We start from the raw sequence: 20,038 nt of genomic DNA, 5'->3' as shown, positions 1-20,038 counted from the left end.
ATTTCCTCGGAATATTCCGAGGAAATTCCGAGGAAATAGGGTTTTTAAACCGAAAACAACGTTTTGCTGTTTGAATAACACCTATATAACCCTTATTAAGTGTCTTACGTTCATTATGAAGTCAAATATTTGTTCCTTACCGTATAATTAACACTTTTCCGATTGTATGAACGAAATCCCACAACATAAGAGAAACACTTATAGTGTTTGCATGCTCATCTGATAACCTTATTAGGTTTATAAAAAATCGAGAGAAACACTAGTAAATTAATAAAATTTATTTCATTGATATACTTGATTCGTAGTCTTTATCAACGAAGCCCCATATTGACATTATGAAGAAACCACTTGAGTGAGAGTTAAAGGAGATGAGTATTGTGAATCATCAGATAACATAAGGTCGATGAAGGTTCGAGCTGCAGCTTCCGTGGGATGACCGTAACGATCCCAGAAGAGTTATTTGGTTCTGTCTGAACAATATCTCGTGATTGGAAGGCATGGAGTATCCGCGTTTAATTTCCCATTTCCACAACAAGCTGATGTCACATCAGCAAAACCTAAAATCAAAAGGAAAAAAAAAGACAACGTTTTGTTTAACTATATATATATATAGAGATCTCATATATATATATCAACACAAAATTAAGCTAATAATTTATATCAATATCGTGACATGCAATGCGAACGGTCTGATTTGGTTTTCAGTCTCATGATCGTGGTATGAATTCGTCCAAGTTTTCATTAGAGGTGATAACAATTTGTTTTGACGTACCGTAACGGGCAGGGTTGGAGATAATGTCATGTAAGGACTTGAAGTTGTCAAAGTAAGAGTAAGTTATTGAGCTTTGCAACTCTTGTTTGAGTTGTTGCAACATCTTTACTAAAGCTTCGTTGTACAAGGAGCACCACGTGTTTGCCTCTTCGTCGCATTCATGGATTGCCGAGTTTTTCTCTCTTTTCCCCGGTGTGCAACCAATTTGTGCAACTCCGACTACTAGAAATCTCCGTGCTCCAGTATCGTGAATCCTCTATATTAATAACATAATTTTTTAATTAGTAAATCCAATCAATATTTCTGGGAATTTTTATATATTTAACCACATGTACTTAGGTGTTCAAAGGTGTGTGGTTTACCTTCAATTGCTCTTTGAGTTTATCAGCCATTAATTGTGTATACTGTTGAGGATTGTTTTTTCTTCGAAGTTTAAACGATCCAAAATAGTCAAAAAGATCGTTACTACCTATGACCACAGTGAATAGAGATTTGGATAGATGTATTTGTGTTTCGGCTGGTCCAAGCTGATTCGTCAGTTGACGATGAATAGAGAGCCAATGGTTTACTTGGTGTGATAAAGGAATAGCTTGTCCCTGAATTAGTTAAAATAATGCCGGCTATTGAACCAATACTCCTTTTCACTCTTTTCCAGAATTTTTAAAAAAGTTTAGTATATATCATAGAATGGAATATTTATCTATATAAATAACTTACAAGCTTTTGGTCGGAGCTGTTGAAGATACCCGCTCCACCTGAAGCAAAATTCACACCGGTTACGGCGGCAGATTTTCTCCTTTTCTCTTTAAATAGGCCTCTTAGCGAGAGATACGGCGGTGGTAGCGGTAAACCAAATTTCTCAGCTAATTATGAATCAACATGGAAAAGTTAAAATGAATTCCCAAAAAGTTATACTCTATCGTAGCGTTGCAACAATTTCGAAATATATTGATAACTGGTCATTAGAATTACATGCAACTTTTCGTTTCTGTTTATTTTATTTTAGTTTTTCTTTCAACTTTTAACCATTCATTTTATGATTATAAGTGAATATATGATATATCTAAGCACAATGGCCATCACTTTACGGTACCTAAATCAATCCAATCGTAGCCTAACACAACATAAACATGCCAAGCATCCCTGTTCTAAAACACGTCCACCTGTATGATTCGACAGCCGAGAAAGCGCGGAGTGAGCATAACGATCCGGAGTGATTCGGTTGCATTATACGAAACAGTGATTTGTTAAGTTTTAATTTTTAAGAACGAAATCTGATATTTTCCGAAAAAATAATAAAAGCTATCTTCTACAGATCCCTGGTTTTTCCAACCACACTGAGAAAGTATAACAATTACTAGACCAAAATGCACTAATAATTGTACTCCACATTTTTAATATAAATGTATTAATAGCTACGATTCAGAAAATGTATGAAAACGCTATGATTTATATCTTTCGGATAATTTGGTAGATGCTCACTGCATAGATAACGCGTAGCGAGCTTTTGACCAGGCCAAATAGTAATAATATCATTTCATATGCAAACAATAAATTACTAATTTCATTTCATATGCAAACAACAAAATGACACAGAAAAAATGAAAAAAACACACTCACCGATAGCATCGGCGGCGTTTTTGCCGTTACTGAATCTTCCGGTGGGTCTCTTGCCAGGAAAATCAACGCCGTTATGTGGATAATTGGCTTTGGAAACGGAAAATGCTAAGTAGTTATTGTTTCCGGCATCAACCAACGAATCTCCAAACACGTATACTCCCGGAACCGAACCTAGTTTTCCGGTTGCTGCTTCTAAACCGGGAAAATAATCGAACCAAAGTAAACCAAGGAAGAGGGAATATATGGTGAGGGACGGTGTCTTGTTCGTCGGCATGTTTTTTTTTCTCCCGACGAACTCTTTGGTTTGGGTTTTGTAGCTCCGAGGCTCTTGGAGTTGTAAGAGAGATATAAACTTACTGTGGTTTATATAGAGAGAAGAGAAATGTGAATACTGACTGGAAAAAATCTACAAACTTAGAAAAATCTATCAATAATTCAATTATGATAATGTGAAAAAGAGGAAAAAATAAAAATGCAAGAAGAGTCAACTTCTGTTTTTGTCCTTGTCAGACTGAGCATGGCTCTATGTGGTATGTCTTGCCACTCTTGTGCCAATTTCATTTTTATTATATCTAATGACTTTATAAAATAAAATGCGACATTCTTACAATATGTTAAAAGCATATTTTCACATCATACGATTAAATGTATAAAATGAGTTTGTTCTTCTTTTCTTTGTCAGAAAAAAAAAACGAGTTAGTTTCCATGATTTGAGATTTTGAACTGTAGTGGGAGGATTCATATTGCGTAAACGCGTGAGGAGTTCATGACTGTTTTTACGTTATTGTTAGTAATGAAATAACACAAAGCTTTCTCAATTCTCTCTTAATCCATTATAACCACAAGGTCCACAATTCCACATCTAAAGCTACTTCCGTTCAATCTGAAGGACAAGTATTTTCACAAATATTATTGTAAAGGTCGGCTTTTTTTTTTTTTTTTTTTTTTTTTTTTTTTTTTTTTTTTTTTTTTTTTTCTCTTCTCTATCCACCGACAAAACGCGTTCCCACTCCATCGACCTTCACCGGCGCCGATCTCGGCGTCGGCCCCTACCGCCGATCATGGCAAAGAAAAAGAAACCCACACATATCTCTCCTGGTGATAACCCCACTGGTTCCACCGCTTCTTCATCTCCTTCACAATCTTCTAGCTCTACGGATCTAGCCGCAATCTCACAGTCTTCCCCAAGAACAAACAAATTACCTGGAGTTTCCTCCTCTCCAGCTAATACTGTTACAGTCGATCTTCAGATTTCTACAGAATCAGATGTTTCCTCTGCGCCTGTGGATTCAGCAAACCCTAACCCCCAAATTGCAGCTACAAATCAGATTGTACCTGCGCAAGTCTCCGCCTCGTCAACTGCTGACGAAAACACACCACCTCCTCCGCTGGCAATTGGGAACCTTTCTGAAACCACCGGAAATCAGAAACAGGACAAAGTTGCAGATGCATCTGAATTCTGGAAAGGCTATATCAAACCAAATGCTAGGAATCTGGAGCCTGTAGGAACTCCCTATACTCTGGAATCTGGTGAGGCTTGTGTAACTATTCCCAACTCCGTCATTGGAAAAAACAGGAAAGCTTGGGATAGTTTTATTGTTGGACAGTTTTACGAAGAGGCCCCGGCCCGTGGAGCGATTCAAGCCATCGTAAACGGTATTTGGTCTAAGCAGAGGCGTGATATCTCAGTGTCAAAAATGGAGGGAAACGCTTTCCTGTTCAGGGTCCCTTGCCCTCTTTCTCGTCGCCGAATTCTTAGCCAATGCCTTTGGCAGATAGATGGTCAGACCATGTTCGTAGCCAAATGGTCACCAGGTACGAACCAGGAGAAGCCTGAGCTATCAGCTATCCCAGTTTGGCTCGACTTCTTGGATGTTCCCCTGCAGTTTTTCAACGAAGACGCACTAAAGGAGATCGCGGGCCTGGTTGGGAAGCCACTTTACCTTCATCACTCAACCTTAAACTTAACCAATATTGAAGTGGCGAGAGTTTACACTGTCATTGATCCCCGAAGACCGCTTCCTGAGGCTGTAAACGCAAGTTTTGAATCTGGTGATGTTAGAAGAATCAGAGTTACTTGTCCATGGCTCCCTGCTGTTTGTGGTCATTGCTTCAAAGTTGGTCATACTATCTCTCGCTACTCTCTGGCCCCTAGAACCTGCATTACTTGTCGCTCTGCGAAGCACAAGACAAAGGATTGCCCGCGTTCTAACACTGGTGCTCCGAAAAATAAATCTCCAAAAGATAAGGCTTCAAAAGACAAGCCCCCGAAAGATAAGGCTCCAATCCAGAGCAAGCTTCCACTTGTTGGTGATGCTCGCTCTCTGCCCTCTCTCAATGGGAAAGAAATTGCTACAACCTCGAAACAAGTAACTAAAAAGCAGGTATTTGCAGAATTCAAGTCAAACATGCACAATGCCTCTTCCTCGGAGCCTCGCTCTCCATTGGTTCCACTGCCAATTGGTTCATCTCGCAGTCTCCCCAAAGCCTCCTCTACTGGCTTGAAGGAAGGCAGTTTGTGTATTGATCTTAGCAATGTTTTTCTAGGCTCTCCAGGGGGTTCTCCTCACCTTTCTGAAGAAGAGTTCACATCAGATTCAGAGCTGCCATCAGATGATGATGACAACCCGACTGATGAAGGCGACAAATACATTACCGTGGTATCGAGAAGGATTCAGAAACAGCTAAAAGGCAAGGGTAAAGAGAGGGCTAGAGGCCCTTCAAACCTCTAAGTTTTTTCCCATATGGAGTTTTTTTGTTGGAACATTAGAGGTTTCAACTGTAAAATAAAGCGTCGCGGTTTTAGGAAATGGTTAAAGTTGCATAAGGCTATTTTTGGGGGTCTGGTAGAGACCCATGTCAGTTCGGTGAAGGCTCCAAAGATCATAAATGGTACCTTCCCTGGGTGGCGTTATGACTGTAATTATGAGTTTTCGGAATTAGGAAGGATCTGGCTTCTTTGGCATCCTTCAGTCTCTGTTTCTGTTTTCCACAAGTCTCTCCAGTCAATTTTCTGTCTGGTTAAGCTTCCTTTTGTGGTTACGCTTGTTTATGGATCAAATCATAGACGGACCAGAACTCAGCTTTGGTCAGACTTGATCTTCTTAGCCTCGTCCCCACATCTTACAGATCGGCCCTGGAGATTTTAATCAAACTCTATTTGCTTCTGAAGCCCTCCAATGCTGACCAGTTCTCATCCAACCGTGGAATCCGTGAGTTCTCTCAATGTGTTATTGATGCTGGCTTGCACGATCTTCAGTTTTGTGGTCCGCCTTTCACTTGGTCTAATAGCCAGGGTTCTGGTATTATCTCCAAGAGCTCGACAGAATTATGATAAATGACAAGTGGCTAGAGCTGTTTCCAAATGCTCTTGGTGTCTTTGGTGAACCCGGTATCTCAGACCACAGCCCGTGTTGCATCTTCCTTGACTCGGGGAAACAACAGCTAAAAAGGCCTTTCAAGTTCTTCACAATGCTAAATGATCATCCAGATTTTGAAGTTCTGATCTCTGAGTGTTGGAAATCTCTTAGGTTTGCTGGCTCAAAAATGTTATCTGTCTCAAAGAAACTCAAGCACCTTAAGAGCATAATAAGGGAATTCAGCCGCCAAAATTTCTCTGGGATAGAGCTGAGAGTCGTAGAGTCTTTTGATCAACTACTGGCCTGTCAGCGGGAACTTCTAGCATCTCCTTCCACAGCGTCGTCTGAAAGGGAACGTGCAGCTCACCGCAAGTGGTACTCTCTTGCGAAGGCAGAAGAGTCATTTTTATTTCAAAGATCAAGAGTTAAATGGATAGACGTTGGTGACTCAAATTCAAAATACTATTACCTCTCCCTTAGATCTCGTCAAGCTTTCAACCAGATTATTTTTCTTACCAACGAGGATGAAGCCATCATTGACTCAAGGGAGGGCATACAGGAGCATGTGGTGCAGTTTTACACAGGACTTCTAGGAGGGCCTGTTGTCCCCTCAACTGTATCTCATGAAGACATTGCTGCATTACTCCCCTTCCGGTGCTCAGACTCTGTGATTCACCAGCTGGAAGCGCCATACTCTCCTGAAGATATCAGAAAGACCTTCTTCTCTCTTCCCAAAGGGAAAGCTCCCGGACCAGATGGCTATCCTGCCGAGTTCTACACTGCCCACTGGAAATCGATTGGAATGGACATGATAAGCGCTGTTTCGGAATTCTTCCAGTCTGGATCTCTTCTAAAACAGTGGAATGCAACTGTCCTGACGCTCATCCCCAAGAAAATGAATGCGACTTTGATCTCGAATTTCAGGCCAATATCTTGCTGCAATACCACTTATAAAGTTATTTCTAAACTCCTTGCTTCTCGCCTGAAGCAGGTGCTGCCTCAAGTCATATCCATTACACAATCAGCCTTCTTACCAGGTCGGTTAATGGTTGAAAATGTTCTAATGGCTACTGAGTTGATAAGGGGTTATAACTGGAAGAATATCACCAAGAGATCATTGCTCAAGGTTGATTTGAAGAAGGCTTTTGATTCTCTGGAATGGAACTTCATCTTCAAGATTATGCGTGCACTGGAATTCCCTGAGTCCTTTATTAACCTCATTCGACCATGCATAACCACAACAAGGTTTTCGGTTGCGGTAAATGGTGAAATGTGTGGCTATTTCAATGGAACTAAAGGCCTCAGGCAGGGAGACCCTCTCTCTCCATACCTCTTCGTGCTCGCCATGGAAGTTCTGTCCCAACTGTTGAATGCAAGCTATAGAAACGGGCGTATTGGTTTTCATCCTATGGCATCTAATCCGCTTATCAGTCACTTAGCCTTTGCTGATGATCTTATGATCTTTTTCGATGGTGAAAAGGACTCCCTGCAAAATATTGCTGATGTTCTAGATGTCTTCTCAGCCTGGTCTGGTCTAACAATGAACCGGAGCAAGACTGAATTGTTTATCGCCGGCCTGAATCAGATAGAAGCTGCTGACATCTCAAGTTTTGGCTTCTCTCTCGGATCACTGCCTGTCCGGTATCTGGGTCTGCCGTTAATGCATCGTAAATTGAGAATCTGCGATTACAGGCCTCTGATTGATCAGCTCAAGCGCAAATTCTCTTCTTGGTCGCTCAGAGCTCTCTCATATGCAGGAAGAACAGTCTTACTCTCTTCTGTGATTTACAGCACTATAAACTTTTGGTTCTCATCCTTCATTCTTCCAAAGGGCTGTATTAAATTGATCGAATCTCTCTGTTCAAGGTTCCTTTGGAATGGTAACATCACATCACGAGCTGCAGCTAAGGTTTCATGGTCGTTAACATGCCTACCGAGAGATGAAGGAGGTCTTGGCTTTAGAAACCTTACCATTTGGAACAAAACCCTTTGTCTTAAGCTGATTTGGCTCATCTTCAGTGATACTGATTCGCTCTGGGTACTATGGGTAAGAACAAATCATATTAAAGACTCTTCATTTTGGTGTTTGGATGAGGAAAAGTTAGGCTCTTGGACATGGAAAGCGCTACTCAAACTGAGGCCTTTAGCTGAAGGTTTCATCAGCTGCACGCTAGGAAATGGGTGTAAAGCCAGATTTTGGTTCGACCCTTGGTCTCAACTTGGTCCCCTGATCAAACACTTTGGTCCCTCAGGCCCTACACAAACAGGGATTCAGCTGACTGCTGTGGTTGCAGATGCTTGCATGGAAAATGGCTGGCTGCTAAGACCAGCTAGATCTCGAGAAGCAGAGGAGTTTCACATAATTCTCTGCTCAATACCGCCGCCTTCTCGCTCTTCCTCCGATGATGTTTACAAATGGAAAATAAATGATTTGGAGCTGGACTCATTCTCGGCAAAGGGCACATGGGAATCTGTAAGGCCGCGTGGGCAAAAGCAATATTGGGCAGATAAAGTCTGGTTCAAAGGTCACATCCCGATTCAGGCTTTCATGATGTGGGTAGCGCACCTTGATCGACTTCCTACAAGATCACGGCTTGCCTCATGGGGACTGCAGATTGTTACTTGTTGTTGTGTTTGTAACCATTTCCAGGAAACACGGGATCATCTCTTCCTTAGGTGCGCCTATGCAGAGGAGATATGGAAGCGTGCAATTAAACGGTTAGGATACAGACCTGTTCTGTTCCACACTTGGGAAGCTCTTATCACTTGGATTGGTATAAGGGTCAGTCACTGTCCTCCTACTCTGCGCAAGATTACCGTTCAAGCGATTCTTTACAGAATTTGGCGCGAGAGAAATCAAAGACTTCACAATGGGACATCAACACCACCGCAAGTAACCTTTAAAGAGATTGACAGACAGATTAGGAACACCATTTTGGCAAGGAAGCATCGAAGGAAATTCAAACACCTAATGAGCTTATGGTTGAAACATGAATAACGGCTGCCCATAATCTCTTTAGACAAATCGTCTGCTTTTAAGCTCTCCCCTGTTTTTAGTTTTTTTTTGGCTTGGGCTTGCTTCCCGCTTTTATTTTTTTGTATTAGTACAAACTCTCTCATTTTGATTAATGAAATTCACATTATTATCAAAAAAAAAAAAAAAAAGTATTTTCACAAATAAAGACATACATTTCATTTGTTGCAATTCGAAGTTTGAGTTATCCACTTAAATGGCCACTTACTCAGTAGTCCTTTTTGTTATATTTTCATTAATTCGAACATAACTAAAAGTGATTAAGAGTCGGGTACACCAAAAATTTAGCCCAAATCTTTTACAGGAAAACTAAGCCGAGATAAAAACAATCGGTGCCAACACCCCAAAGAGAGGCTTATAGTTAGGCTAATGTTAGCATAAAAATGATGAAACAAAAGTATGTAATACTGAAATCCCTTTAAGGCATCATGAAGTGTGTTTCATGCAAACTTTAAGGCATCATAGCCTTACCTTGTCATTCATGTTTTTAATCGAAAGTCCTTAGTTAATGTAATAGTGTTATTTTATTCTTTTTTTGGTCAAACATTTTGTTTTTTCTTGTTGATATAATCAGGTTAAATCCTACATCGAATTGAACATGTAAAACGTATGATATCATTGTTGCCATTTTAAAATATAGAGCCATGACCAGGTAGACATCTAACGATGGAAGTCGATAGCAGATTGATATTCGATCTGTGGCCTAGATTACCGAAGAATTCTTCACCCTTCTAACTCTAGTTTGTAATATTTTCTTACTAGCTTAACTTTTCTTCTTATCATATTATTTTTTACAATTTTATGAAGCTACATAATGAAACTAAAACACGCAGGTCCATCTTTTCTGAACATTGATTTGTCTAGTTTCGGCTTGAAATGATCGAAATCAAGTTACTGTCATGTAAGCTTAGTCCCCACTATGCAGAACTGCAGAGACTGCGAGAAAAACCATAAATAGATGGTCTGAATTAATTGAGCGCGTTCACATAAGGAAAACACAACAGACAATCAAATGCTTTTTTTTTTTTTTTTATAAACCACAGACAATCAAACATAACTCGTTGCGCACATCGATAAGATTAATACTACTGTACAATTCAATAATCAATAGTAGTATTGAAATTTATTATAAAACTGCATTTTTCAAGGAAAAAACAACGGTAACCTCACAATTATGCATGCATGACACATTGTCCCGTAGATTGACACGAGTTTTTGTTTGTCACTTATGAAAACGTATATTCTTTTTTTTCCCCTCGAAAGTAAGTATATATAAAGTTGAACTAGTCACATATACAACAAAAGGAATTATAACAAGCATCACAAATCCATAACCGGATTATCAACCCTTCTGCATCCAAAAATGATTCTAAACTATGCCACAACTACACAATAGATGCTAAACTTTCTCAGAGGATACTAAACTTGTAATCCAAAGGGGAGCACCTCTAGCAACATAGGATTGATACAATCGATCAGTCGTAGCACTGTCAGCAATGAAAAAGGCACATCTATTAGAGCTTCTTAATTCAACCTTGCTTTTCCAGCATCTAAACTTGCACAAAAAATTCTTCATCTTTTGGTATATAGAAGTAAAGGACGCCCAAGCTTTTGGTCTTTCAATGACTTTCATGAGGACAGTATCCTCACCTGCAATGATAACATTGTCTAATTTATAAGCAACCATACACTCTAGCGTCCAAGCAAGAGCTTTCTCTTTTGCTTTCTCGAGTGTCACCACACTAACAAAAAACCTCCTGCTATGCAAAAGGGATTCCCCATCATTGTCCCTAACAATCCACGCTACTCCCATTGTTTGAGATTTCTTTAACCACTTGACTCCAAAGTTGCATTTGACCCAATTAGGAAGAGGTTTTGACCATTTTCTCTTCTGGGATCTTACTAATTCATCCTCTCTATGTTCACCCATCTTATCCATCTGTTGAGCCAGGAACCATGCTGAAGCTTCATCATAAATATAATCAACAATCTCTACGCCTTCTGTTCCTTAGCTTCAAACACAAATTTGTTTATGTTCTTCCAAATTAGCCACAAAACCCATGGTTAACACCTATTAATTTCCACTGGAACTCTAATGTTCTTACTCATTTGAAATAGATAACTAAAATTCACAAATTAACATAGAGTCCTTGTGGAAACCATTCAGAGGCGATAGAAAGTTCGACAAAGCCCAGACTTGTCTAGCCAGCTCACAAGTGAACAAGATGATTTGGAGTTTTGTCTTGACTTCCACAATGCGGACAGAAAATATCAACTTTCATACCTCTGGTCCTCAAGTTACTGGCCACAGGAATCACACTAGATAAAGTCCTCCACATGAAGGCTTGAATTTTTGGAGCTGTTAGAGAATTCCAAGCTTTTTCCTTCAATTTGTTTATCGAAGGCTGCATTTCGACTTCTTGAAATTCATTCCTCAGGACATCTCTCATGGCTAACCAGTTCCCAGACTTAACAGAGTAGTCTCCACTTTTGTTATGTTTCCAACACCAAAAATCTTCACATCCTACTGCAGTTTGAAGCTTGGTTATTATCTCAACATCTCCAGGATATAATTTTTCCTCCAAAGTTTCTCTATTCCATTCCCATGTCTCTTGATTTAAAAGATCACCAACCTTTAGCTCAAGATTAACTACCGGGTTCTTCATCCAAGGATTCTATCGTCCACCAAAATCACATCAAGGATCAATCCAGACTCTGAGTGACCTCCCATTTCCAATCTCCTTCCTCAATCCTCTTTTGAGTAAGGTTCTACCATATAGCAGGCTTCTCCACCCAAAGGAAGGTCCACTTCCAATCTCAGCTTCAAGGAAATCTCTGTTCTCAAAATATCTACTCTTCAACACAAGAGAAATAAGAGAATTTGGGTTCTGAATAACTTTCCAAGCTTGATTTGCTAGCAGAGCTTGATTAAAGCTTTCCAATTCTTTGAAACCCAAAACCCCAAGATGTTTTGGCAAACAGAGGGAATCCGATTTAAGCCAGTGAATCTTGTTTTTATGCTCCATCGAGTTCCACCAAAAGCTTGACATCGCACTTGTGAGATTCGCTATAGTTGTTTTCAATAATTTAAAACAACTCATTGCATACACATGGAGAGCCAAAGCCACTGCCTTGAGGAGCACTTCTTTTCCTCCTAAAGATAGAGATCTTGCAAACCAACCCGAAAGTCTTTTCTTCAGCTTATCCTTAATGAATGAAAATAGTTCCACTTTTGATCCACTGAAACATTCAGGTAGCCCGAGGTAATTTCCTACTCCACCTTCATTATAGATTCCCACAATCTCTCTGATCTCTTCTTTAACTTCTTCCTTTATCTCAGCTCCAAAAGTAATTGCAGATTTTTCCAAATTTATCACTTGTCCCGTTGCTTCTCCATAAGTATTCAAAACTTCTTGAATTGTTGACACTTGGTCAATCTCTGCCTTACATATGAATAAGCTATCATCTGCGAATAGCAAATGGCTGACTGATGGTCCTTGCATAGAGAATTTTATCACATTTAACCTTCCATCGTCTTCTGCCTTCTTCAAGAGGTGAGACAAACCTTCTAAGCATAATACAAACAAGGCTAGACACATCGGGTCACCTTGTCTCAATCCTCTTTGAGGTACAATCAAACCATGAGGTTGATCATTGATTAGCACGCAATAGGAGACTGATTAGACACTGAATGGTTAACTTCACCCATTTTCGATGAAAACCCAACGCTAAAAGCAAGGCTCTGAGATACTCCCACTCAACTCTATCATAGGCTTTTGACATGTCGGATTTGATAGCTATGAACTGAGTTGCAACAGGTTTGAAAGTTCTCAAACCATGTACAATTTCGTGAGCCACCTGAATATTATCTGAAATGTTTCTTTCAGAAACAAATGTAGATTTCAGAGACACAATCAGCGGCATCATCGGCTGAATTCTCCTAACCATAATCTTTGCAATAATTTTGTAGAAGTCGACAGAACAAAGACTGATGGATCTCAAATCCGTCATCTTCTTCGGTTTAACTATTTTTGGGATCAGGCAAAGATGTGTGAAGTTCCTTTCCCTATCAAAAGAGCCTCGGTCGAAAAATTCCTGAACTTCTTTAATCACGTGTCCTCTAATCTCCATCTAGTATCTTTGAAAAAAATAGAACACTCATGCCGTCTGGTCCAGGAGCACTGGATGTTTTGATGGAAAATAACGCCTCTCTAATTTTCTCATCAGAGACTGAAGAAAGAAGGTCTTTATTCATCTGATTAGTCACCTTAGGAGTAAGACCATCAAAGAAATTCGTAAAGTCAGACGGCTTAGTAGATGAGAACATGCCTTGGAAGTAGCTTAAAGCAATTTCTCCTTTTGCAGCTTCACCCCTGTGATTCCAACCATTTTTATCTTCCAGAACATCCACACCATTCCTACTTCTCGCCATCTGAAGTGAGGCATGAAAAGCTTTTGTGTTTCTGTCTCCACATTTTAACCATCTATCCTTGCTTCTATGTTTCCAGAAAGATTCCTCATCTCTATTAGCTTTCACCAACTCACATTTGAGTCTGATGACTCTATCACGACTAGGAAAGCTTTTAGATTTATATGTTTCCAGCTCATTCTGAATTTTCAATATTTTCCTTTTTGCATTCAGGTCAAAGTTTTTCTTCCAGTTGCATATCACATTTCTACAACTTCTGATTCTGTTTGCAACCCTCAAATTCAAACACTCTCTTTGGTTATTTTATTCCCTTGCAATTTTATCCTTAAGATTTGGTAAAGCAAGAAGAAATTTGTTGAATCTGAATCTACCTTTTCTCCCCGCATGATGGTTGGAGAGCATAATCAGCACATGTCGATGGTCAGATCCTCTCTTCTCTAAAAAGGATTGGTTAACACTTGGGTACATAGCTAACCATTCTTTGTTACCAAAACATCTATCAAGCTTACAACGTACCCAGTGATCTCCTCTATGACCTTCCCATGTGAACAGGTCTCCAAGACTTGCAGGTTCTTTCATCTTGCAAGCTTTCGACATATTATTAAAACTATCAAACGTAGCATCACTTCTAGATGGGCCACCGATCTTCTCATGATTTCCACAAATTGCATTGAAGTCTCCTAGCATACACCAAGGACCTCTTCTTTGAATACCAATTCTGGAAACCTTCTCCCAAACCCATTGTCTTTTGCCTTCGTTAGGCCCCCCATATATACACGACACAAAAAAATTCTCTTCCCCCAACTGTACATTTATATCAACAAGGTTCTTGTCAGCAGAAAGCACTTCAACATCTACAGAGTTCTTCCAAAAAACAGCCAAACCACCACTTCTTCCAACCGGATTAATCGTATATACACGGTTGTAACCTAACCACTCCTGAATATCTACAAGCACGTTCCTTGAATGCATAGTTTCCATCAAAAACAGAAGCTCAGTGAACTATTTTTTACATATCTCCATGAGCCTATTAATTGTCAAGTCCTGAGAAGATCCCAGTCCTCGACAATTCCAAGCTCGTAGGCACATAAATCTTTGGACAGTCTCTCCTTCGGGATCACCTCATGAGTTATTTGCTTTACAGCTTTGGAAACTCCACCCATCTGATTAACTGCTTTCCTTTTCTAGACACTTCCTATCAACACCCCTTCTTTTAAAGATATTTGAATGTTATCCTCCTGACCAGCATTAGCTTTTGCATTCCTCTTGTTTTTCCCCGGCCTTTTCCTGACACTAATCTTCTTTGAATAAGTTCTGTTTCTTTCAGTTGAGCAATATTCTGGTAAATTAGGCATGACAAAGGGAACATCATCATCTTCCTCCAGAGACATGGCCATTAAGGCCTTATCTATCGCTGATGACATCAGATAGACCACCAAACGCAAGATCAAACCTTTAATTGATATTTTTAATCACAACTGAACTTGATTGAAAACACCACCGACTTGATTAAAATTCGAACCAAGGCTTCTCTCTTAAAATTTTCGCCAACACCTTTTGGAGCAGAAGAAACAAGAGCCCTTCTAGGGGAAACAGACTTCGATCTTAAGAACCGTAGCTTGAAATCAGATTTGTAAAGCCGGTCACTTCAAATCTTCAATCAATTTTTATCGCCTTTCCTATCGCTTATTTTCGCACCGCTTATCACAAAACGACAAAATTCATCGCCGCTAAAAAAAAACGTATATTCTTTCTTGACGACTTTGTAATATTCTATTTTTTAAACACTTTGTAGTATTCTATTTATCTCACAAGTTTTTTTTAAATTGAAATTATATTAATCAACCTGAATTGAGAATAATGGTTTCAATTACAAGTCTGCTCAAACAAAACTTCGAAAGGCACTTAGCTAACTTTGCTCGACCATCACGCCGGTGCGTTCCACTACAACGTAACCCAACTTTTCTAGACTTGAAAAAATTTCAAAATAAACTCGAAACATAATATAAAGATTCTATAAATGTACCTATTATCTTGATTAAAACTGGTAAAAAAACAAGGTATATCACATATCATATTCATATTCAAACAAACAAGACATACATACTACAATTTTACCAATTATTACATGTATATAAATGTACACAAATAAGCAAATAAATAAATCCCAATTTGTAGTTTTAATATATTTTTCGGTTACATAAAGATACAATTTTTGGACATGAATATTGAAATTTTGTGTGTTTTATAAGTTTTATACTATTTAATAAAAATAAATTATAATTATTTAAATATAATATATATTTTAATATGTATAAACAAATGGAAAATTATCTTTTTAGAATGGAACGAGTATCCAACAGTGACTAATTTAGCAGACACAACAAAATTAATACACCAATGAATCAACATATTAATAAACGAATTGATATATATCTTATATATTAAAAGAGAAGCATTACAACATTTGAAGTAGTCATGTGTCATCACCACAATGATTCTTAAAATCATTAAAGAAATAGGTTGGTATATCTAAATATATAATAAATTGTTTATTAAACTAACCATAAATTAGTTATTAATGTTTTTCATTCTTTCTTTAAATAAAAATTATAGAATTTCCTAATGTGGTTAAAGCATATATGACAATGATTTCGAATAATAAAGTTTTGATAAAATTAGTGTATTCTCTACCATTTTTTTTTTAATTTTGGCTTATTAAAATAAGGAGAATTTACCAAAACTGACATAAAACTTGATTTTAAATGCAAAAGTATACCAAAACTTCAATCAAATGCAAATATAACCCAAAATGCTAGTGAAATTATAACAAGCCATTTATGACCAAAAATAAAAAAACAGTATGCATTTTAAAAAATATAAACCCGGAAAATCGTATGTGGTTTTGTAAGTCTTATGTGGAAGTCTTCTCATGTAGTAGATCTTAAAATCAATTTACCAATTTTATGCAAAATATTTTTATAGAATAAAAATCATCTAACTATAAACATTTGTAAATGAAATCAATTAAGATCTAGTAAAATTGAATAGTTTCAACGTAGATGAATGAATGTAGATTGAGTATTCTTTGGTTTAGGGCTTGGTAACATATACTCTACTATTATTTGTATTTTTAGGGTTAAATTTTGGAATCATAACTTTTTTTTGAAAAATTAACTTGATCTATATGTGTTTAGTTTTGTGTATATTAAATACTTTAAAAGTTGATTTTATGTTTAATAAAGTGTTTGTTTATGTTTACTTAGTTTTTTGATTTTAGGGTTTATGTTACTTAAGTTTTCTAACAAATAATGCACTGTAAGACTTTTAGGAATGTCTTCTTGGCGAATAGTAAATTTAAACTTTCCAGAAAATCTTCTTAATCGAAAAATATTTAACCTTATTAGAATTTTTGTTTTGCTATATATATAAAGAAAATTTACAAATTCTGTCCCTTCCTCTCAAATTGCTCCAACAAAAATGTAATGTTTATCACTCAAAAATTCTCCAACCTCTCTTTAATCTCTTTGAACTTGAAAACACCAAACTTTATATCAATTTCTCATTTTTATTTCATGTCTTTCTTACAGATTTATCTTATTTTCAATTTCATGGTTCTCATTAAATTTAAATATTTAAGTTTTAATTGTTAATTGCAAAACTAACATACGCAGACTTCCATCGACATTAAAAAAACTTCCACCGATAGTGAAAAGACTTCCACCAACAGTTGAAAAGACTTCCGCCGATAGTTGAGACGACTTCTCAGGAGTCTTCCAACGGAAGACTTCCCAAGAAGTTTTCTTTAGAAAGTTAAATTTTTGACACAATTCGCCAATTGCAAAACTAACATGTTTTCTCATCCTCTTTTTTAACAAAAAAAAAGTTGGAAGATTACTGGAAAATTCGTCTCTAAAAAACATAGAAAGTCAAATGCAAAACTAACCAATTCGTTGACCAGAATACATTCGTAAAAGTTTCATCGAAAAATATCTGAAAAATAAAAAAAATCATTCTTTGATCTGGCGAGGTTCATGTTTACCTGCTCCAAGCACACATAACTTCTTAATCAAAGTTAACCACTTGTTCTTGACCAAGAATCATGAGTTTGAGTGGTTCTATGAGCCTTACAAAGTTTGGAACCAAAATTTTGAGTTTTTTGGATGAATATAAAGAGAAAGTCAAATAGATGTAGTTTATGTGCATAAGAAATGAGATAGGAGGAGTGAAAACTGATTTTTAGGTGCATTAAGGGATTCAAATTGGTTGTCCATAGTGGCTAGTGTATTGACGGCAATGACAATATTGTAAATATTTGATGAAGATGAGGATGATAGAGTAAAACACTCATTTAAAAAAAAAAATTAAAAAAATAATGACATTTTGGTGAATAATCCAAACTTTTGGAGTGAATATGGCAAATGAAAGTTCCAAATAAATCATGGGTTATTTTTGTATTTGACTTTTCGGATCATATTTGAAAAAAACCATTCAAATAAATTAAACAACCACATTAACCATATAATAAAAATTTAGATTATTTGTATATGTAATATTTTTAATTTTTAAAAACGATTATAATTACTAAAATTTTAAAAGTATGATCACAATAAAAAAATTGTGATCCATGGTTTAAATTTTTTGTTATGGTAAGATACAAATGATTACAAAATCATATAAGTAGGAATTCTCATTTAATAAATATTAATATTAAAATATATATATATATATATATATATATATATGTATATATATATATATTAATATCATTTAAAAATTAAAATATATACCATATAAAAAATACATAAATATTTTAACTTTGAAATTTTCTTTGGATAATTGTTTTTTGATAAAAGCTTTGAAAATTTTAAATTATTAAAAAAATTAAAACTTTGCATTGGATTTTTACAAAATTATAAATTATTAAAATTCTTTAATGAAAATTTTGTTATAAGTGATTTAAAGTTTTTGTTATAAATGATATACAAATGATAAAATAACAATATGAGTAAAAACAATATTTAATAGATATCAATATTAAAATATGATATATATCTTTGTTAATATCATTTTAATTTAATTATATACCATAGAAAATAGAAAAGTGTTCGTTTGGATTAATAAAATTTATTTATGTGTTCGGAAAAATTTAATTATATACGTAATAGTTTGAGTTTTTAATTATTCAATATATATTTATTATTTCATAATATGTAAAAGAATATATTGTCCATAAAAATCATTTATATATATTGTTCATCCCGCACAATGCACAGATCTTAACCTAGTATCTATTCTATTAAAACTGAAGTACAAAATAATACTTGTCTATTTTAAAGTAATTTCTTACAGATTTTCATTCATTTTTTAACCACTTCATTTATTGTTTTTTCTAAATAATTTGACTTCATTTATTATAGAAGTACAAAACAAAACTTACATATTTTAAGTGTTTTATAAGTAATATCTTTTACACTTTCCAAACTTACTTCATTAATTGCATTTACCATAATAATTCAACATTATTTATTTTACATGTTAATCATAAATAATTTCAGAGGTTTAAATGAAATTGTTTTATTCGTGACAAGGATTCAAATACGTTGACAAAGAACTTTTTGTTTATTTACAGAACTAATTAAACATGAGCATTCAAATACACGTTCTGAATTAAGATTGGTTTTTTTCAGATATCGGTTTTCGGATTTTAAAATTAAACTCCATTCGGATATAACAAATTTTCAGACGGAGTTCTGATGTTAGGAGTTTTCAAGGCTCCTAAGACAAATGTTGTAGTATAAATGATTGTCGAACCAGTTCTGAGGGATATCAAAGCACCGAGAATACAAGTACTCACTTAATCTAAGTGCAACCAATGATTTAGATGGGTTTTAAACTACTTATACTCTAGCTTCTCTAGGTCTATCTCAACTCTTTTCATCCCTACACTTTTCATCATGCATTCACACATGCAAATCAGCCAACTCTCAAGTTCATTAAGCATAGCAGCAAGTGAATTCTTGCAAACGGTCAATTGGTCCAAATCATTTGGGTAAGGGGAGACTTTTTAATCAAGTGAGTCAAGGGGTTCAAGATATATGATATTTAAGGTGGTATACTCTCAAGACAAGTAGCCTTGACATTGCACATAATATATCTAAGAAAGGGATCAACTCATGCATACAATGCTCAATCTCCATTGTTCTACCCTTTTCCCAAACATATATGATACACATTCATTTCCCCATTCCAAACCCAACTCACTTCTCTCACCCAAGGACTTCAAAAGCATTTCCCAACATAAAACACACTTTTTCACGTTTTTTTTACAAGGGATTTCTTACACTTTTTGAACACCTCTTAGCTCATACTAATTTTGCTAGCCCCCTTTCCTTTATTCTTATTTTTCTTTTTTTTTCTTTTTTTTTTATGTTTGGGGGCAAGACTTTTCACAAACTGAGCTAGAAGTTTCTCTACTTATCCCATAAAGACTAGTCAATTAAACACAAGAGTTCACTCTTTTCCTTCAACTTTCTCATACTCTCAAATCAAACTTTACAACACTCACCCCCATCCTATGGCTAGACAATAATGTGCCTAATCTAGCAAGAATGAAGATCAAGCATTGTCGTTCCCGATACTCTCAACATTATGTACATGTAAGACTTTCCAAAAAAAGCTTCACTCATCAATCAATGAAAGCTTAAAAGGAGGAAGAGATTTTGGGGAGAGGTCTACCACTAGAGGTTGTCAAAAAGATTGGCATAAAGGATGTGACAACTTTAGTGTGTATATCCATGACTCAGTACACAAGGGACCATAAG

General features: G+C 36.4%; 1 protein-coding gene across 2 annotated transcripts; it reads right to left on the bottom strand.

Annotated features, from left to right (window-relative positions):
- Nucleotides 1-289: 289 nt before the first annotated feature.
- On the bottom strand, nt 290-2,725 carry LOC106316447 (GDSL esterase/lipase At5g55050-like). Of its 2 annotated transcripts, none has more exons than XR_001264828.1 (5): nt 2,393-2,725; nt 1,490-1,635; nt 1,135-1,418; nt 773-1,028; nt 290-557 (listed from the first exon to the last, which is right to left on the bottom strand). XR_001264828.1 is itself a non-coding variant. In XM_013754339.1 (5 exons), exons 1-5 carry the CDS (start codon nt 2,664-2,666, stop codon nt 457-459), a joined length of 1,011 nt encoding a protein of 336 aa, XP_013609793.1. In that variant the 5' UTR covers nt 2,667-2,725; the 3' UTR covers nt 290-456. The 2 variants fall into 2 exon arrangements, 1 of the variants encoding a protein (XP_013609793.1); XM_013754339.1 differs by having other exon boundaries at nt 1,135-1,368.
- Between the last annotated feature and the right edge of the window lie 17,313 nt (nt 2,726-20,038).

This window comes from Brassica oleracea, chromosome C9, assembly GCF_000695525.1.
Source record: "Brassica oleracea var. oleracea cultivar TO1000 chromosome C9, BOL, whole genome shotgun sequence".
In the NCBI taxonomy this organism is placed as follows: domain Eukaryota; kingdom Viridiplantae; phylum Streptophyta; class Magnoliopsida; order Brassicales; family Brassicaceae; genus Brassica; species Brassica oleracea.
The sequence above is the reverse complement of the archived record's forward strand: the minus strand, read 5'-3'. Positions and strand labels throughout refer to the sequence as shown.

Coding starts and splice junctions, on each gene's coding strand:
- LOC106316447 (XM_013754339.1), bottom strand. CDS start 2,666: ATGCCGACGAACAAGACACCGTCCCTCACCATATATTCCCTCTTCCTT. Junction 1,636..2,392: donor AAACGCCGCCGATGCTATCG/GTGAGTGTGTTT, acceptor ATTCATAATTAG/CTGAGAAATTTGGTTTACCG. Junction 558..772: donor CTCCAACCCTGCCCGTTACG/GTACGTCAAAAC, acceptor TTTTGATTTTAG/GTTTTGCTGATGTGACATCA.